The 25,833-nt window shown below is 38.1% G+C and overlaps 1 protein-coding gene across 3 annotated transcripts in view; it reads right to left on the bottom strand.

Moving 5' to 3' along the window:
- The window catches only part of NRG3 (neuregulin 3), a 394,566-nt gene that overhangs the window by 136,112 nt on the left and 232,621 nt on the right, over positions 1-25,833 (bottom strand). For all 3 annotated transcript variants that reach the window (XR_006163020.1, XR_004418567.1, XM_033065988.1), the window contains exon 3: positions 8,119-8,192. Coding sequence is in view for 1 of the 3 variants with exons in the window: in XM_033065988.1 (XP_032921879.1) it covers positions 8,119-8,192 (74 nt within the window). In the remaining 2 variants the exon portion in view is untranslated. The remainder of the gene's footprint in view (positions 1-8,118; positions 8,193-25,833) is intronic.

Below are 25,833 nucleotides of genomic sequence, written 5' to 3'. Positions count from 1 at the left end.
ATAATGTTTTCAGTAAGACTGCCATTCTCGTGGGCAGGTATGTACATACACACATTGCCCTCACAGAATCTGGTCTTCACAGCAACACAGAGCACTCACTGCTTTAATTTTGAACAATACTTATTCCTGGTTTTCCTTTGTGAATGGAGCTTGTTCAAATTAGCTGAATCAACACTGATAGAAGCTCTAAGTGAAACAATAAATGCCTTAATGAGCATCCTTGTAATGGAGTAAGGGCTTAATGCAAAGAGTGAAGATAGCTAAGAGCAAGGAGGCTCTTCTGAGGTATTCATTTTGGGAAGATGATCAGCAGACTCAGCAGAAATTCTCTTGGAAGAAACTTCAGCTCTCATGGATGAGCCTTAATGGTTTTACTCTCAAGACAGTGAGTGTGTGTTGGACAGATCCTGAGCTTTCTGTTTGTGCAGTGCAGAATTTGTCTTCCTGCTGTTCACTACTCAACATCATAAAACTGTAGTCTGGACAGGACAGATCACAATAGGAACCCCACAGCTCCAGGATATACTGCCCCCACACTACTGCATTTTTTACTAGAATCATTTAATATAGAACCACTCATAGGAGATGGCAAAACTTTCAATTCAGGCTTAGATTTCACACAAAGACATTGGATTAACTGCCAATAAGGGAAATCCATCTCTTGTCCCCATGTCCCCTTACTAGCTCCTGCAACATCTTACAGAAACCTATACTGTGCCATGTCAACCAACCATGAAGAATTTAACATCAGAAGCGTGATGTAAAGTGAACTAGTATTGTTAAAGTAGGATTCTCTTGGACAACTGAGTATCTAATTTACAAAGACAAGAATTCAACAGAATGAATGCTTTTCAGACAAGTTACAGTTGTGTTTTGTGTAATTCTCCTATATGTCATTTCATGATGGCCAGTCTCTCCTTATACTTTTCTCCCTGAGCATGAAGAACTGAGGTCATTGCACTGCTGAATTTTCCAAAAATGTGATCTGCCAAGTCAGGGATTGACTGCACCTTATCCATCCAGGCAAAATCAGGGAAGTCCTTCTGAAAAACCGTGGGAGATTGACACCAACAGTAACACGTTGTCAGCAGAGGAGTGCACAAGTCAGAAAAGTTAGTTACTTAGGGTAACAGGCAAAATTAGAGGCTTCCAGGGTGTCACAGAACATTGACTTCAACTATATTTGTACTTGCAGCTTTCCAGACACGAAATGGCCAACAGCAGATTTAGGAAATCATCAAGTGTTTGCAAGAGGGACAGGAGGAGCTGCTGCTTCAGAGGTTCATCACTTCAGAAGGTGTTTTGGGAGAGCTGCACCACTTCTCCTGGCGGCTCTGGGATATTCTTGCCTGGCAGAGAGCAGGAACAGCAATTCCCAAAGCGCTCCTTAGGTAACCCTGGAACCATTCACAGCCTCCATCTGCTGGGCTCTTGTGTCACGAGCCCCAGACAGCGACTTGGCCATCAAACTGCCCTAAAACACAAGTGCAAAAATCACTACACAAAGCCTGAGATATTCTATGATTAGACATGACTTCCACATTTCACAGATGAATGGTAGTTTGGAAAGGCAGCCTCAAACTCCTCTGCACAAGGTGGCTTTGGTTTCCTTCTTGATTTATAGTAACTGGGGCTTACAGAAAGACATGCTGATGAAAACTTGTTGGCTGGGATTTGTATTGCTAGAGATCCCATTTTCCTTCTTCCTTGGGATTTGTACAGACTCCATGTAAAAATATTTGTTCAATTTCATTATCATTCTTACATATACACGCAATTTTTAAAGAAGAAGGCAGCAAGTGGTTTTGAGATTTGTTTAGAGTTTTTCTCTCTGCTGTCAGATATACTGCATTTGCCTAATTCCAGCTTCTTTGTAAGAATGAAGATGGATGCAAGGATGAAGTCTACAGAGATGCAGTCTGCACAAGCTGAATTCCAGAAGATCATCTATGGCCTAAAAGCCATGGCAAAAACATTGAATGCTTCAGATTTAAAGTTTTGAAAATAATACAAAGTTGAGTAATGTCAATACATTCTTGTCTTCCAGGAGAAGAGATGAACACAGAAGAATAAGGAACTAATACTCCTTTAATAAAAGGATTTTGGTCAAACTCAGATACTATTCACAGAAAGTCAAAATTTACAGCTTCCATACTGCTCAAATTTAAACACATCATCTTTTGTTCATCATATCCCGAAGTCTTTACACACCTCACTAAAGAGGAGGGAAAATATGTCCCTCATTGCCCCAGGGATATATTTGATATCTTATTTTACCTTGTAGATGTTTCATATTCCTTGAAAAAAGATTTGAGGCATCTTTTCTCACCTACAGTTAAACTAATTGAAATTTCTGGAGAGACTGTGTTGCTTTTCTATATTACTATTTCAGTTAAGGCACTTCTTTCCTTTCAATCCATTAATGCATCAGGACTAATCTAGGTTAATTTGTGATGCATTTGAACTAGGGGAACTCTGGTTATACACCTTCATAAAGAGACTGCAGTTGAGAGAAATGTCAGACCCTCTTGATGGAGGCTAACAGATCTACTGACGTGGCATTTTTGGGGACTTCCCTTGACTGTAGTCACCACATCTTCAGCTCTAATTTTACAAGCCAATAAAATACCACCTTTTGATAATTTCATTTTTGTAAAAGTTTAACATCCTAGAGTAACATTAATATTTTTTTGTGAACACACAGATGGTATGGCAATCTGCCATTAGTTTCATAAGACAGCATAAAGTGACACCCAATATGAAAGAAGCGTGCTCTACCACCTCTCCCTTCATATGCTTTTTCTGAATAAAAAAGGTCTTGAACAGAAGAAATCATTAATGCAGGCTTAAAACCTTTTCTGTTTCAAGACTAAGTTAAGCCACAAAATTCAGACTTACATCTAGATTTCAAAAGTTCTTTCTGGGATTAAATAAGTCCCGTGTTAAATTTGTCTGAGAATTCTTGTCCTCCACAAAACTCAGATATCCACCTCTGGATAGTCTCCTATTCCTAACTGCCCCTACTTCCATGGAACTTTTGAAGTCTTTGCAACAGAAAAATCTTATTTTCTCCTATGCCTTCTAGAAATCAAAAAAGGGGGAAAAAAAGCAAATTCAGAAGGAATTTTGAAAAATTCAGAAAGGCTAAGTAGAATGGACAAAAAAAATATTCAGGTCCTAGAAAATCAGTCATTCAGAAGGATCACAAGTTTCATTTTATGTATTCAAATAATTTGAAAATATATTTTAGAGATATTTCACAATGGTAATGCTCTTTATCCTCTATTTAATAAGAGTCCCTTTGCAAAACACCTTGGTGGTGTCGAGTGCAGTAGCACAGATTTCAAAGCCAACTCTGCTTAAAGCAGGAAGCTGAATTTTCTGAGTTCTCCAGACTTCTCTTTCTATATAAACTATCCTATGATCTTACATACACAAAACTAGAAAAATGGAAATAAAAGGAAATGCCTAAGATTTTTCACTGATTTTCTTGGGGAGTTGGTGGTTTTTTTTTTGTTTTTGTTTTTTTTTTTTTTTTGAGGATGTTAGTGTGGGGGTCTTGGGACTTTGAATGTATTTTTGGAAAGACATTTTTTCATTTCTAACCTAGCTATAGTTGTTTTTTCTTATCTGCAGTCCCAGTCCTCCAGAAGAGGGAGTTTGATCCTTTGCTACAGAAAGAAGTAATCTAAGAATGAGCAACTCCAGACACGACACTTGCAGGTTTCTCTTTGATGAGATTCAAAGAGAAACATGTGTGCCATGTTGTCACAGGTTAAAGTGTTATAAGACCACAGGCTATAGCTCACTCAGTAGGAAGAAGACTTTTGACATTTGAAAAAGCCATGAAAACAAAACTGAAGCATAACAACATGGAAACCAAGAGGAAAACAGAAAATCAAAGTTGAAATTAAGCATTTTAACAAAGCACAAAATTGACACATTTTGGTGTAAATTTTGTCTGGAAGCGGAAAAATCTTGAAATCCTCCGGGCAGAGATGCTAAACAAACCCTGTTTTCACTGGTTGGTTCATACTGATTACAAATGGTTTACAGTGAAGTATGATCAGATTACAGCAGAAATTACAACAGAAATTGCAACAGCAGGAGCATGGCCTGGTGACCTATAAGTTTTCCAGCCCACTTTTATTCTTCTAGGAAATAATGCATTTATTCTGCAAAAGGATTGGGTAACATTCCCAATATTTCATAGGGGATCCCTCTTTACTCAAGCTTCTGAGTCAAATGGGACAACTGGAACGTTACTACGGTAAGCACAAAATTAATACTGAACACTATAAAATTGAAATACACATTTTACATAGAAAAGGAGCTTTCAATGCTAAGAACAAGAGCAATTTGGTAAAATGAGGTAATGTGATAAATTCATTTTCAATGCCTTGTTCCCTACTTTGGAATATGCCCACAGAACAAAGCTTTAAATGTTTTACTTTGCCTCAGTATAAAAGCAGATTAAAAGAAATATCTGTTGCCTACATAACTTACTTTTCAGGACTTATTGGGCCAGGCAGGTCTACTTCAGAATACCATAAAGGCACAGGGGTACATTTCTACAATTTAAGTTGCAAATAAGTTCCCAATCCTATAGATATACATAGGGCTACAGAAAAATATCGTGCACATGAAGTTGTATTAAGGGTGCATTTAAAATGCTGAAAATACAAGTGTTCTACCATTGTCATTAGCTGTATTTATAGAGGAGTTAGCCCAGACAAAGAAAGCTGAAGTAACATTCTAAATATACTCCTGTCCTCTCCTTCCAGCATCTGACTGCTGTTTCTGCTGTTTTTGTCCCATTATTATTTCATCCACATAATGGAGAAGATGACTGAGAGGGAATGTTCAGGGACTTCTCCTGCACAGTGCTAGCACACTGACAGATTTCCTCCTCTTGGCAGGGACTGTCAGCCTGGGTGGCTTTGCCAGGCAGCCTTTTTCCCTACTGGTGACATTATTAATTTTGTTAGGTTCCCACATGTCTGAGGCTCACACGGTTTAAGCAGGTTTCTCTCATATTCCAAGATTACCAAACTTCTCAAACTGCTTGTGTTTGGATTGTTTTGGATTTTTTTTAAAGAACTTTCTCTTATAGCCAGAAAACCTTGCTAAGAGTAGAGATTTAAGGGAAGTGTAAGCTGTTACACCTGTGATGCTTAATGATCCAGTTAAAGAGCCTGTGCCTGGAGTGTTTTGACATTCGTGTGTTGTGCATTTTTTTTCCTTAGGATTTTAATCCTGTCTTTGAGCTGAAGGAAGGTAGCAGGTGGCAGATCTGGCTGCAAGAGGCCATGGATGCCAATTCAGGAACTCTGAAACACCATCAGGTAGTTTCAAGAGTGTTTCCTGAAAACAGAATCTTAAATACCTTATCCAGTTGGTTGAATTAACCTGCATGTACATGATCCAGCATTAATCCATATTATGTATTATATAATTTGTATTAATATCTGTGATGTAAAGTCAAGAGCTGCCTAACTTAGATCTAGAAGGAGGTAAGAAGCTGGTGTTATAAATACTGCAGAGCCATAACACACTATTTTTCACTGTGCATATAATATGCAGATAATAGCTACGCTGAAGAAGCTTGGTTTGCTCTATCAAGCTATTTAAAATAAAAAACAACTTAAGGAAACAAGGACCAAAAAAATCAAGATGCTTTAGCCCATGTACATAAGTAACAATTTTATAACAGAATTGTTGCTATTTGCCAAGTGACTGAGGTGCAGATTCACTTCCCAGTCGTGACAAGGGTATATTCTGAAAACACAACCTGCAGTATCACAGGTAAGATAAAACAAACACATTGCTTCAGTATTTCATGCATGCAAACTTCAAATAAGCTAAATGTTAGCAGATGTGTCATCAGTAGCACATTCACTACCAGGAACACCCTGCTGGACTTGTTCATAAAGCTTGACTGATACCAGCCAGGGCTGGCTACGTGCAGCTCAGACAAAAGAGCCCTCAATCTTATTTCTCAGCTTTTGGAAATTTAGTGTTGCATTTAAAAATCATTTCTTTCTGCAGCCACCTCCAAATTCACCCTTCAGCCATTCTCTTTCTAATCCAAGCATATTCAGCCACAAACTTCAGTTTTGGCAGTGCAAACCCACAGCCTTTGAAGATGATAAGATGTGCTTGACTACTGTGTCAAATACTTTTTACACTACTCAGGTTATGCAAATAACAAACATTTCTGCCACTGAGTGCTACTTATCAGCGTGGTATTAATTTTTCCTCTCTCCAGAAGGACGATAACTACATTACTGATTTGACTCCTGAACAAAATGCTGTCACTGTCCAGCTGCAGGAGAAAGTTCAATTATCTTCCTTCCAGGCTCAACATCCTTAAAACAAGTGCATGTGCACACACATACACACACAGGGATATATCACACTATGCTAACACAGAGAAATGGGCCTGAACTGGACCTGTCTTTTCTCTTTTGAAAACAGATGAGGCTCAAATACAAGTGAAATTTCAAAACTGACTAGAAACATGCCTAACTCATGTTAACCTTCTTCATTCATACCAAAAGAGAGGCTCCTGCTGGGCCATGGGTGTGTCCAGGGGACCCATGACAATGTCAAGCCAAAGCCCCCTCACCTTGTATACTCTAAACAATATAATTTTGAAAGAAAACCTCAACAAAATAAAAAAATAGCTTTTGTTTTCAGAAGGTGTAGAAAGGATGTTTCAGCAGAACTTAGCTCAATGAGCAGGATCATGTGGCTGAAAAACACTCTGGAAACAATAACATCAGAACCCAACCGCAGTAAACACCTCCCAGTAAAGAGAAGCAAGTCTGTGCAACCACCTCAAAGATAGAAACAATTCTGTCTGCACCAGATAAACACTATGGGGCTTTTGGTCTTGTTAGATGCACCTTAATCTGGGAGCCTTTTTGGGGCTTTGTTTCTATCTGCATGGATTTAACCTCTACTCTTGAGAGAGTAAAGCCAGAGTCCCCTGTGAAAATGAGATCAGACAGGTGCCACCCTGTCCTGTTGTTAATCAACCATCCTTTCCCACACTTTTAGGATACAAACTACCTTTTTGTTTGACATATACACATCTTCTATACTGACATGCAACACAAAACTTGGCTGAGGTAAAATCTGCCTGTTCACTACAAGCTCTACATTTTACCATTAAAGGTCAAGCAAAGGAGAAAATAAATCAAACACCAAGCAGACTGTAATGGGAGCTCCACAATACAGAGAACTACAAAGCAACAGGTGCCTTTGGAAATAGGTTTTCGCAGGGAAAAGCGCAAGAAAATAAATTAAAAAGCACAAAGACTAGAAAAACAAGTACTGCTCTTAAAAAAACAAAACAACTCAAATCTACTTTTAAAGAGCACCCAAAACCAGAAGACTTGATATGTTACAGTTTCCAGGTATATGAACAAAACCAAGAGATTGGATATGACCCTTTGTTGTATGTCACTTCATTTAAAAATGTAAGGTAAACATAACTAAATGGATTCACCTTCAAAAAATTAATATTGGATAATATTTTTGACACAGTTTCATTAATCAAGAGAATTTAGAAAGGGAAACACTGGAGTAAGAGAAGATATATGCAGATGTTATTCTGGCCAGTGTAATATAAAGTTACTTTATCTCCACATTACTATCTGAAAATACAGCTTTATTATTTATGCAAATAGACAAAAAATCACTTGCCAAAGTGATAAATAATTAACTTTCACGCAAACTGATATAAAGTGTTTCCAAGGAGATTGGAATCTCTTCAGTGCCACACAATGTGATTTTTTTTCCTTTTGAAGGAACCACTTTGCACTTTACATCGGGTTTCCTTTTAGACTATGTAATTTTAGTTGTTGCTGTTGGGTCTAAAGCAGGGAAACAGAAATGTTTTGGCTCTAAGCAGGGACAGTGTTACTCCAAACTGCAAGGAATGAAGTCCCTGCTGGAGCAGCAGGTTTTACACCAGCAGAGCCTGGCTGCTGTGGTTTCATGCCCTGGCTGCTCTGAGGACACAGCTGCAGTGTCCTGTCTGACTACAAAGGGTCATCCCACACGGCACAGCCTCCGGCACGCGGCGCGATAGAACAAAAACTTTTGACGTACTTGGATCTGACAAGATTGAGTCGGTTTTCGGCAAAAATTGGTCACAGCGGACTCCTTGGTAGCCCTCTTTGCACCTGAGGAAAAGGGGATAAATGACAAACATACGCATGCGGTAGTCAAAGGTTAATTTTAAGGCACCAAATCAGCCCTGCCAACGCCGCCAGGGACCCGCGGAGCGACAATATGAAAGTTATTTCCACTGTAATGGGAGCATGGGTACTGCTGGGACACAATTGAAGCAGGTAAAATCATCTGTAGCTCAAAAAATTTCCCCTCAAACATCTTGATTATTTTAGAAATATGAAAATAAACACCATTTTAGCATAACCATTCTTCTAAATATCAATGCAGTGAAACAACCCAAGAAAAAACCTGTATAAATTACACATCACAAATAAAATAAACTCTTTAGGTAACATAGCACTTTATAAAGCTTCCATACTGCACAAACCATGAGACAGACATCTAGTCTGAAAAAGCAGGGAACAGAGAGCTAGACATTAATTTTAATACCAGTTTATATTGTGCTTAAAAGATAAAATGATAGACATCATCAGGCATTGTTTGCAAGCAGGAAGTTTAAGATGCCTGTGAGATTAGATTTTAAAGGACATAAACCAGAATACCCTCCTGCCTCAACAAACAAGAGCTGGCTTTGACTGAGATTGTAATACTATTATTTATCTTGAAGCCTTACTTTGAAGAAATTCCATTTACTGCTTTTAAACTGTTCTCAGAAGTCTCATTTCAACTAAGTGTATCAGAATCAGATCTTTAATTATTTATTCGTCAAGCAGTTTTTCAGAGGAAAGTGATGGACACTTTAATTATAAATGATAGCAACAGGGATTCCTTATCTCCCAAAGCTCTTGCACATCACATAAGCAATATGCTCAAATCAGAATCACCACCTTTCATTAGGGCTGACAACTGCAGCTTGAATGATGTGATAATGTCAGGAGAAGAAGTTATCTGCTCCTTCACAGTGTTTTTACTCAGGCTACCCCTAAATGTTGCATTTTAATATGCTTTTGGTTTAATAAATTAATGGCTCAATGAGAAATGCCTCTCACCAGTGCTGACTCAGGGTTTAGTAACAACATTTGTGAGCAAATATGTAAATTATATTCCCACCAGACCCAAAAACATAGTAAAAATCTACAGTAAGAAAAAGATTTTAAACCCCCACACAAGTATTTCTTCAAAACCTCCCTTTTGGCCTTTCTCCCTGCGTGATGGATATGAGGTACTACTGCCTCCCAATACTTGCCTATCTATAAAATAATTAACTTGAAACAACTACTCAGGTTTTGTTTCATTCAGATCCCATGACAGCGGTCATAAATTATGGGTCAGGGAAAAAGTGTTCTATTGATTAAAATTGTCCACTAATCAGAAAAACTGAAGAAGTCCACATATACTTTAGGCACTGCTACATGCATCTTTCGCCTCTGATTATGAAACATTAGAAGCTGCCTCACATCAAAAAGAAACTCTTCTTCAAGTCTTGAGAGGCAGACCTCATACCAAAGCTTAAGTACAATCTGCACTGGTGGGGACTCCTGCCTTTCCATGAGCATTTCCATGAGCTTTCCATGAGCATTTCCTATCAACTTTTTGACACATTTGCACCTGCCATGGTTATAAATACCATATTATAGACTTAAAATCCTCTGTTCTAAACTGTTTGTCATAAAACATATGAGGAGAGAGTCACAGAGTGGTATCTCCGGGAAGGGTTTTAAAAACTAAGTTTCTAGTTCCCTTAACAAATTCTTTTTTAAATCCACGAAAGCAAATAATAGCAATAACTGCTCTGCCATTATGACCTGAATGCAAACTTTTGCGTGTTAAGTCATTAAACCTTGCAGAATATGCACTTGACAGTTATAATGCTACAATATGATAAAAGTTGATCATGTTTGTGGCATCCCATAATCTCAGCTAAAGCATCTACCATCTGTCCTAAATAGGCAGATGTCATATGCACACAATGCTGCTCATTGGTATCACACCTCTGTGGCAGAAAGCACAACAACCCACTGCAGAAAACCCTACTGAAACAGCACTGTGGTGACACACACAGAAGTTCAGGAAAGTCCAAATGAGGTCACTCAGTATCACCATATGCAGTGTGAATGATCAAATACATATTTATGGATGCATTAAAAGAGCCATGAGTTATCAGAGAAACATTGAGAAATGTTTAGGTGCAGCTTATGGTTTTAATTGCAGCCTCTTTGCAAAAAAAAAAAATAAAAAATGAAAAGGCAATTTTCTATTTTGCATTTAGATCTTAAGCCAAAGGAGTGTGTCTGTCTAGGCTCTAGACCAAAAAGATCAACAGGATTGTATTGCATGAATGGAATTATTTAAATCCTTCTGATTAAATGGTATGAAAAGAGAAGCACAGGTAAAGCCAATCTGCAGCTGCTAAAATGCTTGCAAATAGCATATCCCTAACTGCTAAGTGCTAAATTCAACTAAGATTATTTCATCGTGTCTTCTTCACATCTTTTTTTGGCAATGTACTTTCCCAGATGATTTTTTAAGGTCACCAGGAACAAACTGCATTGTGCATTGCACTTTGTGAAGAGCCACAATGACCTCTGTGTGAAAACATACACACAGAAACACATCTCTCATTCCTCGTGAGAAAGCTTTTTTTTTTTTTCCTTTCTACTTAAGCACATTCGCACTTAAGTATTAAAAAATAAGTAAAGTACGAGACTTTATTTATTCTTTCATTCTTTTTGCTAAGGTTAAATAATAAAGTTAAATAGTTAAATGTATGTTCTAGTCAAAGAGGTCACAGACACTTTCTGTGGGTATTTTCCAGAACTGTGTCTTGTACAGCCTTCTGGAGCCAAGGGAGATTTCAAATAGGTGACTGTGTCACTCATAATATGGCACTCCAATTTCCCAAGTTTGAGGTTGGATACATTTGAAAAAGTAAAGTAAAAGAGGGTTAGAGTGGGGAAAATTGCACAATAAGCAAAGATGAAGAATAAAATATATTTAACACAGCAGAAAGGGAAGAACCTACTTAGAAGACTTAGGGTAGACATAAAACTTAAGTCTACCAAGAAGCCAATACTATCATGATTTACATTTTCCCCAAACACTTCCATATGGAGCTCCAAATCCCTATTAAGCCTAAATAATTATTTCTCAAGGAAGACCAATGTACAGAAAGCAGGAAAGGAAGTGGCACCAACAAAGTGCAGAGGTTATAAAAGATGGCTATGAATCCCCATCCCTTTCCTCCCCCGCTGTGATATCCATCCATCTGAAATGGAAAAATTCCCCTTCTGTCCCCAGTGTGGTGATCATATTGCCTCTGACCATGTGAAAAAATATGCAGAAAATAGCTTCTCTGCACAAAGTCCAGAATATGGCAAACATAAAATATAAGAGTTCATCTCAAATGAAAATTTTGAAAATGACAGTTGGCATCTCAAGGACAGACTACAACAGAAGAGAAAGCTGTAGGACTATACACAGGAAAACAAGCATGTCCTAGGCCAAAGGTGATTTGTGACATCAAAAAAAAAAAGTCTTAATAACACAGTGCCCAAAAGATTAACTTGTATGAACCTTTAATCTGATTCTAGTCTCATAAACAGGAGTAATCCAATTTGAAAGATGGAATTAATAGTACCTATGAAAAATGAAATTTAATTTTTGCAGTGAATCCAAATCAACACACATTTCCTTCCCCTTGTAAAACTGCAAATTGGCAGTCTCAAAGATGATATTAATTAGAATGATCCATCTCAGTGGATGAGTTGCAAATTATTTTCTCTGACACCATTATATCCACTGTACTAACATTCGGATGCCAATAAGAGAACATACTGCAGCTCTTATTTATTCTCTGAGAAATCCAAGATCATGATAAAGAAATATTCTAATGGCCTATAAATTTTGATCAGGTATTTCTTTTCACACAGAGAATGCAATACTCTACCCTGGTCAGAGAGTCAGTTATACAATAAATCTACCACAGCAAGCCATGACATTATATAGGCCATTGGGCTGTCCCACAGTCTAGCCTGAAATATGCTGTGAACAATGAAAAATAATTCCTTTGCTCTGCAGGTAAGCTAAATATAGATTTCCATGCTTGCAATGAGAATGACCTGAACTGGAATACACAGAAATTTATATTTATTATTGGGATTGTTATTAGGTGAATATTCTATTCAAAAGGGCATAAAAATTATTCTTAACAGTGAGGGTCAAACATGATATCTTGTCATTGAACACATGCAGCCAGTCTAAGTAGAAAAGAAGCTTCCTTGGTTCCACAGCTCAGGCCACCAAATCATGAGTGAGAACACTGTGCTCAAAGCCAGATAAAATGAACCCTTCATGAAAATCAATATTTTGCAGTCTGCTGGCCAGGCACCCACCTGAGGTGCGAGGTTCACATTCAGTTTTGGGTGTGAAAATGAAGCATCAGAGACTCAAAGCCAGGTTTTCTATATTGCAGAAATGTCCTGACATTTCAGTGTTATCTATTCTGGGAAGGACTGCTACTTTCTTAAAGTTCTATCCCTATGGTCTATGCTGTGCACAACATATAACCTACTAACTAAAATTAAACTCAATTCAACGTGAACACATAAAAATACACTAAATTAAAGTGAAATGAATGCATGGCATTAAAAAGAACAAACTGGGGATCCAATAAGGAACTGGCTAAAGACGTTCTGCCTCTTGTACTCGTGAATCTTTTCATATGGGAAGGCCTGAACAATAATCCAGGACACTCACCCTCCTTCTTTTCTTTTGCTTTGGAAAAAGTTAATTTTAGATAATTTTCACAACAGAGAGGCTACCTACTATGTAATAAAGGTTTCATACCAGGGTTTGAACATACTTGATTTTGTTAAGACCTTGCCATCTATTGTGTGCTTGAATTAAGATATGTATCTGCCTTTGCTTTTCTTTCCTTAAAGAAATACTACAGTTCTTACAGAATGGACAGCATCAACTTTAAAAGGAAAACCAAAAAACCCATTTGCCTGCCTGTCAGCTTTCTTTAAAAATGTTGTAACTATTTAAAATAAGTAGAACAAGTAACCCAAAAGGAAATTATCTTGAAAAGGCAGACAAAGAATAGTAAAAAAAGGGGGTTTTTTACATTATTTTCTGTACACCCAAGCCAGCTGAAACACTCTAACATCATGGAGAAATTACAGTCAGGCCTCTAAAATGTCATATTTACGAGTGGTACAATTCACTGTATTTTTCAGTTTGCAAATTGTCAGTGCAGCTCTCTGAACAGGGAAGGACTGTTATACTCTCAGAGTAGATGGCATAAAGAGTGGAGGTCACAGCTACAAAACCCTGAGACATTGCCCAGATTTAGATAATAAAACTTTCAGCTAATTTGTTGACTCCAGTGTTTCAGGATCCTTAAGCCTTGGAGAAACTAAATGGGCACACTTTGGTAAATCCTCTGTAGGAACCCCTGAACTAAATGAGGCTTTTAACATTTGAAAAGGAGTTATGTGGAATTGAGTTAAATGCCTCATCCATAATTATGCTGGAACTACTGAATTATCATTTCCCTCCCGATATAGATGGTCTGCCTTCTTTGTCTTTCCTAAAAGGTAGGTCATAAAAAGAAATAAAATTAACAAGGTGTGTTAGTAAAGCCATTCAAGCCATCAGGATCTATGACAGCACCTGAACTAATGATAATTTCCCTTCCCTCAACCACAGACCAATTTGCTTTAATTTGAAGGTGTTCCCTTACAAAAAAAGAAGGGAGGAAGTTAGTTTCATATTTTTAATCAATGCACATAGCCTAAGCAGGATTGTTACATAATGGTTCCAGATTAGCAAATTCACTTAAAACTCTGGTTAGGTTTTGTGTCCAAAGTATGAATATATTATTGATAGTTACCTGGTATCAAGTTCGTTTGTGGCATATCCCCATGTAGATAAACAGTTCAGACCAATACATGGGCTTTCTGCTTTTAAAGGGATAAAAATTACCTTTGCCATCTGCCTTAATCTCCTTACCAACAAACTTTCATCTGTAAACCACAAAAAACCTTAGGAACTGTCTGTGAGTATCACCTAATAAACCAAATGTTTAACCAACTAACTGAGCAATCATTCTTTGCTGCTTTGAGTTTAACCAACCAGAAAAACTGAAAAGCTCTGATTAGGTTTTTTCAAAGACATCTCTGTGATCAATGATTTACTAGGGATGATAAATGAATATAATCTTTCATTATGTATGGCATTCATCAGCCATGAGAAAGATTCTGAATAAATGGAAAGTGATTTCATATCATATTCAAAACCTCACACAGCTAAGGCACAGATGAAAGCCACATTCAATACTTGAAAAAACAAATGAAAACGAGACCCTTGCTTTATATTATGCCTGCCCCAGATTGCCATCTTTATAAGTAAAAACCCTTCAAAACTCTTCTTGAAAGCATCTGCCAGAGACTGGACTGAGGTAGCAAAAAGGAAATCTAAGACATCAATATAAAAGGAGTAAAAGATGTAAGATTTATATTTGGTATCATGGTGTTTGGTGCCCTTCAAGAGGCCATTTGTTAAAGATGGCAATTCTAACAACAAATGAGGTAATTGTAAGGAGAGGTGTAAACTCACTTCTAAGTGGCTTAACGGATTTGCTGGATGTGTCTCTTCCCCCTTTTCTCCCCACAAACATTACAAGCCCAGCATTAAAATCTTTTACTTCCAGCTACTTAATAAAAGCAACAAAGCCCTGGACTTTAATAAAAACCTGTCAAATATATTTTTCACTTTATTACATTGAATATTTCCCAATTCAAAAGTAGGACCAAATAAATACTCAGAGAAATTAATTTTTTTGTTTCAAGCCCAAGCCAGAAGTACAATGGATTGTTTGCTTACTATGGCAAAGGCATGCAAAATTTCCATTCTGGCCCTGCAGAATCAAGACCATTTTTCAAATGGCAGTAAGCCTTTCTACTTAATTTTTTTGACAAAATCTAAAATACACACAAGGAATTCAGATGCTTGTCTAGTAATAATATCTACATTAAATACTGCTTGTCACAGACTCGTCTCCTAAAAAGCTCAAGGTCACATCAAGCCAGTGTTTACCTACATTGACAGAGTGCCTCTGCCAGGAACTCAAACCCCTCAGTCATTCAGTGAGCTATTTTGTACCTGTTCATTTGCTTTGTACCTGTTTTTATACCTGGTTTGAAAAAAATAATTGGAGCCACTCAAAGGTATCAGTTAAAATATCCTTAACTATTACCAGATGGTCTCTGCAAACAATGCCCTCTGACTTTATGGCAGGAGATTAACATGCCTCTGCTACTGTATTTTCTATGGTCTACACACATCACATTTCAGAGGTGGAAAGAATTTGACATGCATTGTAATTGCCTACCAAAGTTCAAATACAGGAACATTTTGCAGAATAACCCTTCCTTAGCATATTAAATATCATTTAGAACCCAGAGGAAGAATAGTTTTAAAATTCAAAGAGGCCACTCTCTGGAGATCTATAAAACTGCTGACTGAAAAACTAAAAATCTTTGAAGTTGGCCTATTGTACAGTAAGTTTTAGGCATGTGTAGAATTTTTTTTTCCTGAAGAGAAAATTCTATGTATTGTATTGTAATGACATTATGACATATGGATCACTGTGGAGATTTAGTCTTCTGAATGAACTTCTTGTTTGACTTTAAAAAACCTATGCCATAAAAAAGTACTACTTGACACTAGAGAGTCAAGTGGCTTTGTCCACAAGTTATTAATGCAACTTAATGAAGTTTCACCAGCCAAAGTTTTTGTAATTTAGTAGGGTTTGCATGAACATGTTTCAGACTACAGGGTGAGTATTAGCTGCAGGAAATACCCCTATAGATAGTACCTGATCCATCAGTGACATTATTATTTATTTGTGCAAATGGAAACTTTATCCAGTGGAAATCTAGAAATGTGGTCATTGTCTATACAAGGTAAAATTATGCACAGAAAAGAACAGCATTCACAAAAGGACCTACTGCATTTGAATGAACAATTTCCATCTCTTCTCAATACCTTTTGTAAAAGTAGGCAGTTGCATGAGAAGCCACACATGCTCTGCCACCACCTGCCAAGCCCAACAAAAAAGAGAACTTTGAGGATTGGAATATTATAAATTACAGTAACTCCAACAGGCAGCACAGATCTGTCATGCTTGCTGCCAGAACATACTGGTCATACATACAAGACTTTTGCTTGATTCCATTTTCAAAATAATGGCAGGAGAAAGCAACAATCAGGGAAGTCATTACGTCCCATTTAAGACCATTTTGTGGATTAGAATTAGTCACTGACAAGACGCCCCTATGAAATTTGATGAATACATTTGCTTCTCTTGAATTCCTAATCATAAATCAACTGAACTGAACTCAGCCATGTGTTCCTGATAATTCTCTTCTGAATTCTGGTGAAAGAAAGGTAGCAGAGTTCACACTGCCTGCAGACAGAGCTACCAAATCCTTCCCATCACATACAGACAAAAGGAGCAGAACAGGTCATTCTGATTGTATTCATTCTTATTTCAAAAGAACTAATTTCTAAAGACTAAAACCTTTAGAAGGAAAAAAGCAGAGGTTGCCTGCTCAGTAGCTGTGCTCCAGGAGCCACTCCACTCTCCTCCTGTGTGACCTTCAGCCTGTTACTGAACAGCACCATCCCTCCCAGCGCTGCTGGAACAGCAGTGTCAAAAATCAGCACAGCCTTCCCTGTGGCTGGAATTTTCTGTGGTGACATTATCAAGAGACATGCAATAATGGTGGCAGCACAAACACCAAAGCCATTTGGGTAATAAAATAAATATACCTTCGTCATTTTCTGCAGAAAGCAGAAATCATGTATTGTCAACCTCACTTATTCATTATGTTTTTCTTCAGAGAAAAATTACTGAGAATTTTTATGAAGTGAAGCTATGTTAATGAAAGATACATTACACATTGATTACAAGGAAAATTAAGATATTCTAATTTTCTTTTTAAGATTGATCTTGTAAAATATCGATACACCAAGTAACAAAAGAGCAAATCTTGGCATTTCCAGCCACTGTCATGCAGGATATGAGCCCCTTTCTAGAAACAGGATAAAGAGTGTGTTTTGGAGCAAAGAATAGAAACTTGCTGGCTCTGGCTAGAGTAGAGTTCATTTTCTTCATAGTAGCTGCTACAGAGCTACACTTTGGATTTGTGCTGGAAGCAGTGTTGATAATACACTTATGTTGTATAATAATACCCTTAGGGATGTTTTCCTTCCTGCTGAGCAGACCTTGCACAGTGTCAAGGGAGGTGCACAGGGAGAGGACACAGCCAGGACAGCTGGCCCCAGCTGACCTCAGGGACCTTGCCACATGGGGTCATGCTCAGCAGCATAAAAAAGCAGGAGAAGAAGGAGGAAGAGGGTGACATTTGGAGTGAAGATGTTTGTCTTGCCCAGCCATCTCCTGCTGGGTGTGGCTGAACATCTGCCTGAGGATGGGAAGGGGTGAATTCATTCCTTGTTTTGCTTTGCCCATGTGCAGGGCTTTTGCTTTCCCTATTACACTGGCTTTTCCTCCACCCACAAGTTTCCTCCCTCCTACCCTTTCCATTCCCCTCCTGTCACTGGGGGAGAAGGAACATCTGCAAGGTGCAACAATCTGGGGTTAAACCACAACAAGTAGGGGTGAAAGCCTCGTGTCAGTGACTCTGAGAGTGGGTGGCGGCTATCAGCCAAACCACACACATGCCAAGGCCAGGATGGGTACATTACCCACACATGCTCAGCTTCACCATTTAATTCTAGAGTTTTACTAGTTTTCCTCCTTTGTTAGGGCCTTAATGCTAGTAGTGCCACAGGAGATTCAGAGGTAAGACTCTGCAAGTTGGTGTGGAGCAAATCTGCAGGGGCTGCTGGAAGGAACCTGCTCCCTGCTAGTCCCCTGTAATTTTCCACCTGGGCAGACAAGGAGAAAAGTACTCAGCAAACCAGAAGAACTTTCAGAGCTGCCTCTGGAACAGAGCATCCCAACCTGCAAACAGCCCAGGCAGGTGCAATTGCCAGCTGAGTGCCCAAAAAGCACTCTGAGACCAACAGTTCTGCATTTGACACAGTCTTCAACTTGTCAGAGGCACAGCACTGGTGTCTCTATGACTTGCAGGTTAGTTATATTTCACTGTCAGAAAATTCACTGACTACACACTTCAGTCTCCTCCCTCTGCCTCTCTTGATACCTTGTTCAATTCTCTAAACATCTCACAAACTAAAGCTTTTGCTGTTTCAGTAGAATGCCATGGTAGCTTATTCAAATACTGTTTCTATCATGGCAGACAGCTCAACACGGATTACTACTCTCAAATTTACTGCGTTTTTTGGTAAAATTTGGCAGCCCAAGGTGTGTTCCATGATGCAGCAGTTGTTTTACTAGGATTAACTGAGTTAACTAATCTAAGGTTACCTTGGACATTTCTTCATTCCCTTTGTTACAGACTATTCTAAATAAAATATTGCCTCCCTGGATATTTTCACACCGTTGCTATTTACTGGCATTTCTCTCCTCATAACTGCACAGCTAAATAACTCCATTTATCTAGAAATTGATTGTTCAGAAGTCAGACCAGCCCTGCAGTGAAACAGTTTATCTCACTTTTGTGCTTGGAATTGATGTATGAAAATATTTATACTATGACTGGAGTAATTACTCTACAAACTCATTATCATTATACATTTACCTATGCCTCTAATGAGGTGTTTTCCCCCAGTTATATGTAGCAAGTTCCTTTAAGAGTCAGTACATAGATCAGGAAATAAAAAATGACCAGTCTTGCTTTTTCCAATAATACCAAATAACCTTTTCCTTCTTGGTTGTCTTTACTGCCTTTCACATTTATTAGAAATGAGACACTCATTAATTTTATTTATTTTTACCAACTCAGTGTGTTTCTAAACAGAAGAGAGCAGCTCTGAAAAATATCCTCATCATGTTTTGCTTATTACTGAAAAGTGTTGGCTCTTCCTTTTAGAAGTTTTTGCCCCTTTGCTTCCCTCCACTACTTAAATGATCTACAGGGTGAATTTAATTGGATTTTGTACTACTAAGATGATTTATAGCATATTTTTGATACAAAACAATACTCACATTTTGAAAAATGGTAAAAGCATAGAACCTGGGCTAGAGCTATGCTACTCTATTTTACAGAGAAAAAGATTAAATAACAAAATAATGCCTTAATACATACACTTGAAGAGCTGAAACCCATAGCTCTCCAGCCCAAATATGTTTCCACCAAGTGCTCTCAAAATATCTGGCAAATATTTTAAAGAAACTGTTAAGATAAGTAGCATAAAGTGAGGGAATCTATGTACTTGTAGTTTAAAATACTCTTCATTTACTTCATATAAGTCTGAGTTCAAGATTCATAAAGAAAGAAACATCAGCTGCACTTAAACTTGGTATTGCTTTCAATTTATTTTGTGCTAAACAATCTGTAAGCATTCACATGGGACTTACAGTAAAATGGTTTCATTTGATTTGATATAAATTTTTTCAAATGGACTCTGATACAACAGAGATTAATACAGCTGTGGTACCAACTTGAAGTTAGCACAATGACTGAACAGCTCAAATCTTAAAATAACATTAAGGAAGATATACACTGCTGTCCTTTTCTTTTATACACTTATTGAACTTCTTAAAGATTGTGCTATTGATTTAAATCCATGGATTTTTAAATCCATGTTCACCTTAACTTGTTTCTTTTATTCCTCTGGAGTAAAAAAAACCAAACCAAAATGAATGAAAGCAGATATCTCTGGGGCAAAAGTCCAGTTGAACCCGAGCTAGAAATCAGCATTTTAAAGTCCTAGGCTAACATGATCTAATATAAAGCAAAAAAATTAATTACTTAGGTTTTTTCTTAGCCATTTTGACATATCAGCTCATGGTTTTATCATTTAACTTAGCTTAATTACAAGCTAAATGTTAAAAAATGAAAAAACAAAAAAAAACAAACAAACAAAAAAACCCCAAGAAACTTAAACCCATCTTGGCTTCTAAATTAGGAAATTGACATTATTCCACTGATTTTAGAATATATTTCTTGCATTACAAAGCATATGGTTACTACACAAAAATAATAGAAATAATTATATCTGCATTAATTTTAGCAGTCAGGTAAAATACTTTTATATTCCAAACAATGCTTTTCAAGAGTCTCATCTTTTGATGGTAATCATAAACCAAAGAAAATTGTTCATCTTTATCATCTACAAAAATATCTTCTTGGCTTCATAAAAAATGTTTTTCCTAGATATTAAATACAAAATTATGCCTTATTTAAACAAACTCAATCTGCAAAGATTTACAATTTAATATAAAGGCTTCTGTCTCCAGGACTGTATCACAGAAAATTAAATCCATCAATCCTGAATTTTTTTTTTCCTTTGAAACTTCAAAATCTACTCGAGTCAGGAAAAAAAGTTTTGAGTAATTAGAAGAGTTTTTTATATCTATCACTGCTGCTAACCTGAGTCCCAGAGTGCTATGAAAGGTAATCAATGGAGCAAATAAGTGATTTGGGTGTGTCAGGGAAGAAGTGCTTCGTTCAGCACCTTCCTGCAGCTGGTTTTTGGTAGGTGCCAGCCATTCTCCCTCCACTTTCTGCAGTTTGCTGTCACCTGTTCTCAGTCTGGGAAAGAGAATCCCTGGTAGCAGCTGCACTCCACCCTGTCCTTGCAAACTGGATTAGTTCATCTCCTGCCCTGCTGTGAGCAGCACGAACTCTGGTGTCACCATCGTGTCATGATGGTGTCACCACCACCTGCAGGGCTTAGATCAGAGATCAGCCCAGATCTCCAAGGCACACTCTGCCACGAGCAGCAGCTCTGGGCTCACCAACAGCATCAACCTGGCACAGCAGCAGCTCCAGGGTGACCAAAGCACTGTGTGTGGGATGAACAGGGGCTGAGAGATGACTGAGCTCAAAGACAAGGTTCCAGAGGGGTTTTATTGATGTGCAGGAATGCCAGGGAGGGAGGGGAGACACCACAGAACACAGAAATAAACTCTTGTCAGTGCTACCCAGTGGAAAGACAATGAAACCACACTGAAGTACAGAGACTCCATTTAAACATCTCTGGTTTACTGTGAGGGTGGCAGAATGTTGTAACAGGTTGCCAGGACTATCCATCATTGAAATACTCAAATCTCAGGTGGAAAGTCCTCAACAGCCTGAAGTAACTGATCTGACCAGATCATCTGTAGAGGTGTCTTCCTACCTTAACAATTCTCTGATCAATGAAAAGATCATTTCTCTGACAATTACAAGAGTTCCCACCGTAAAAACAAACAAACAAAAACCAACCCCCACACCAACCCAGAAGAAAATCTCCACTAATGAAATCAGTTCTAGAGAAGCAGCCTTTACTGAAGCCCAATGTATTTCCTCAATCTCAGTATAATTGTTAGTAGTCATTCAACATCATGAAACACAGATGAGAAGAAATAAGATTTCCAAATATATATAAAAAAACTCCTCTACTTTGTAAGTAAAGTGCTTACATGAATCATGGGAATCATCACAGAGGGTTCTTTACTTACTGAAGAAATCTAGGATATCTCTCTCTCTCTATATATATATATTTATTGTTTTTCCTCTCCATGCCCCAGAGCTTGAGGATGGTTGGTTTCATCACCATTGCTTTCAAAGTAACTCACCTGACACAGAGCCATAATACAACAAAAAATGACATAAATGAAATGCCATGTATGAGCTGATTATATTAGTTTCATTTCCCCCCCTTTTTTATAAAAACATTTGAGGACTTTTGACCTTTTTATCCTATATTGATTGATACAGTAAATTGCACCCTGAGGAGATAAAAAATAGGAAGCATGAGCTAAAGCAGAGACAGAAGCAAAGCAAAAGATTGCATACAGCTAGCTTGGAGAAAGCAATTTACTGCTAAGCAGATGGTTATAAAAAACAAGCCATTTTTCTCGAGTCTAGCTGATGTCATCTGCACTAATTCACTACTGGAAAGCAACTACCAAACCCATCAGTACAATAAAAGCATTTGTAAAACATTGCACCTATTTTTTTTTTCCAACCACCTCTGTCAGAGGCTTGCTGAATTTTTCCTCAAGACACTTATTTCAACCATCACCCACAGCCTTGCTGCATGCTCCTGCTATCTCTGCATATGGAGCTGAGGATTCCAGAAAAAGGAGGGGCTTTGCTGACTCACATGAGGCAACAGCACTAGTTAGATGGCATTGAAAGTACAGCAAAACCACTTCTGAAGTTCACTGTGTATAACTGAGCTTATCCAAGCCTTAGGCCTTCCTTGGGAAGAAGGAACATGCACACAGGACAAAGGTTTCTCAGAGCAAGTGGAAACGAAAACAAGAATTAGTCTTGGGACTGCTCTTTTAATATAGAGCCTCAACTTTTTTCACTTCCACCTTAGTGCCCAGCCAGTATCCAACCATGGTCTTGGTGAAAGGGGGAATCCAGTTCATTGCCCAGCCTTTCTCCTGCTCCTGTGTTCCCAGGAGGAAAGGATGCTCTCTGCCTTTTGCATTCTCAGGAGAGGGCCTGTGGACACATGTGGATAGTGTGTGATGACACCTGGGTTTTAGCTGGGCTCAAACACCCCCAGCTCACCCCTCCAGAGCAGGACTAAGAGGCAGCTGGGATAAACTGTTCTTTTCTACCAAACTGAGGCTTGCCTAGCAATCAAATGCTGATGTAATGCAAGTCTCATGTGCTTTAAAGCCCAATCTGTTCTTTCATGCCCATCTCCCTACCACACTTGTAAAACTTTTAAAACTCAATCTGACTTCCAGCCACTGCACCTGAGACCACCAAACAGCTCAGCACAGCCTTGCTTATCTTCAGGAGGATGAACAGCAGTGTTCCCAAAAGACTTTTTGCACTCTAATCCCCTTATCAGTTCAGCACTTACTCTTTCCTGCCCAACCCACCGCAAATGTTTATGCAACCCCTAGATGTCCCAATGTTTGCCTAATTCAATTTCAGAAGGACAATATTACCCCTTAAGCATTCTGCTCTGCTTCCAGATGCAGCCACAAGAGTTGCTGTCTGGTGGTGGGATTCCAGTTAATTAAATCAGTGTTTCAGGATTTCTGGCCATCTGCTGAGACGATAAAATTTCCTTGCTACAGCAGAGAGGAAGTGTGCCCAGCTGAGCTGTACTCACCAGTGCAATGCCTCCTGAGTGAAACTAGCTCTTCACTCAGCTTTCCTGACAAGCAGCCTGGCAACACCTTCCTGAGAGGAAGCAGCTCAGGCCAAGGCTGCTCAGGCTACCCTGAAGCAGAATGGACATTTTGGCACACCAAGAGCACTGTATTGAACCTGAAAAGCCTGCAGATCACAGGGGCAAATCTCTTTAGGTGGAATGAAATCTAAGAATTAAAGCATACTGTGGACCCACACCTCTCCTGGGAACATCGAATTTTGGGACTCCAATAAAAAAGCAAAGATGCAGACAGCATCACCAGAGCAATGGTGTGATTTGAATGCCTTCTCCTACAGCCTGTGCACAGTGCTGTGAGGCTGAGCACTTACACCACTCTGAACTCTCAATATTTGTAAAAATTTCCTTATGTGCTGCAGGGGAGATCAGGCTCCCTTCCTACTTGGTGTGAGACAGGGCTCTCTACGTAAGCCAAAAAACAAGTTTTAAAAATAAAACGACAGCTGTAGAGAGAACAAAAGACTCACTCTGTTTTTCTTCTGGTTTTATGGTAGCACTGTACTAGTTATTTGGTACTTTAGTACTTTTGTTTGCCTGTTTGTGCATTACTTGAGCTCTCAGTAAACACAGGTTTCACAACTATAAATAAAACATACATGAAATATGTTGCTGTCTACAGTGTCAACTCCCTCTGCATCTTCCTAATCTTCTGCATTTTATGCAGCCTATGTTCTGTAAACACAGATCCTGGGGCAGTTCAATACCCTTGTGGATGCTCCAGCAGAAGAGGACTGCTGTCATCTCTAACTATTTAAAAACTCTGAACAGATGTTCGACTGCACAACATAACAAATACCTTCAGACGAGTAAGATGAGATGATTTTCCAAGACATTCATAAAATCCAACTTCTTTTTAAAATCCTCTAACTGTTCCAAAGCCAAAACCCTGAATTTTTGCAATAACGTGGATATTCTATAAACTACCTGAATTTTTAATTTTCCTTAAAATACTATTCCTTAGTGACAGAGTCTATAGGGACTACATAAATATGCTTTTAAATACAGAATATCACTGAAGGTCCCACAGTGATGGATTCAAATGTATTTATTTAAATCACAAAAGAAACACCCTTTTTATACATCTGAATTATTAGTCCTTATTTTCAGACCTCTAATATGTGAAGGTCTAACAGTCAATGGAACTAGAACTTGGCCTCAGAGGATGATCTTGTCACACTCTGAGCTTATTTTCTTGCTCTAAAGAGTCACTCAGCCACATCTAACTTTCAATGTGAACTTCAACAGAAGCACTCCCACATCAAAATTTCAGTGATTTTTGGACATGCTGGATGAGTAACATTCCTTATATCACAAAGTATTTCCTAATTGTGAACTCTATCCCAACCCTCTATTGGACAAACTACAGCTTCCCTGAGGGAAAAAAACAACTCCAAAACCCCTTCAAATTCTCAAACATTGATGCAAACCTGTCCAGCACCCATTTATCCTGAGAAGTGCATTGCACACATTTATACAGACAGGGAGCTTCCCACTTCTTCAGAGAAGCTGCACAAGGCTCCAGTTAATCACAAAGCCTCAGTAATATTAGAGTCATACATCTAGGACTTAAAACTTAATCTAGGATCTAGGTGGACTGTATTCTAGATCCTTAATCTAAGATTTAGTGGATTGGAGTTCACAGCTAATTCCTTACTTATTTCTGAATTTTCTTTCAGAAGAATAACTTATGATTCTAATAGGCACAGGCAAACCAGAAAATTATCATTGTAGGTTAAGCTCAGCCCCTTTCTAGTCCTTAATCAGTTATCTTCTCTTTTTCTTAATGGGAAAAAAAAAAAAAAGTCATTTAAAAGTTTAAAAACAAAGTTTACTTGTTTTAAATTAAATACTAAGTGTATTGATTGAAAAATATCAATTGGTTGTAAATGGATCAAGATAACCCCACCAGACCTGAAATACACAAATTTAAGCTATGCAAAGGATTTTAAATCTGGTGAGCTAATTCAGTGAAGCTGATTTCAATATGAATACACGGGTATAGAAGCTCAGAAATGCACACTATTTTTGGGCTGTAAGAGAATTTCTCAGCACACCTTTAAGGTGAATAACAATAAGCCCAGACAATATTGAAAAGATTCCCAATAATGCTACAACCTTTTATAAAACCTTTTATTTACAAAACCTGGTTTGGTTTTTGTTTTGGAGAATAATTTTTTGCATCTTTTGGTAACAGAGAGATTTGCAGATTTGCCCTGCTGTATATAATTTAAATTGAAATGTCACATGTCATAAGGTCCATGCCACTGTGACTTCTAGGATATCAGAGGCCCAAGAATAAGTATCAACAGATTTTCTTCATAAAAACTGATATCCAGAAACAAGCTACAGTCCATCACTCATTAGACATATGCAGAGAGACAGGAAGAATATTAAAATATAAACACCTAG

The sequence above is a fragment of the Catharus ustulatus genome, chromosome 8, assembly GCF_009819885.2.
Source record: "Catharus ustulatus isolate bCatUst1 chromosome 8, bCatUst1.pri.v2, whole genome shotgun sequence".
NCBI classification, from domain to species: domain Eukaryota; kingdom Metazoa; phylum Chordata; class Aves; order Passeriformes; family Turdidae; genus Catharus; species Catharus ustulatus.
Note: the sequence above shows the minus strand (reverse complement) of the source record. Positions and strands in the feature narration are given on the sequence as shown.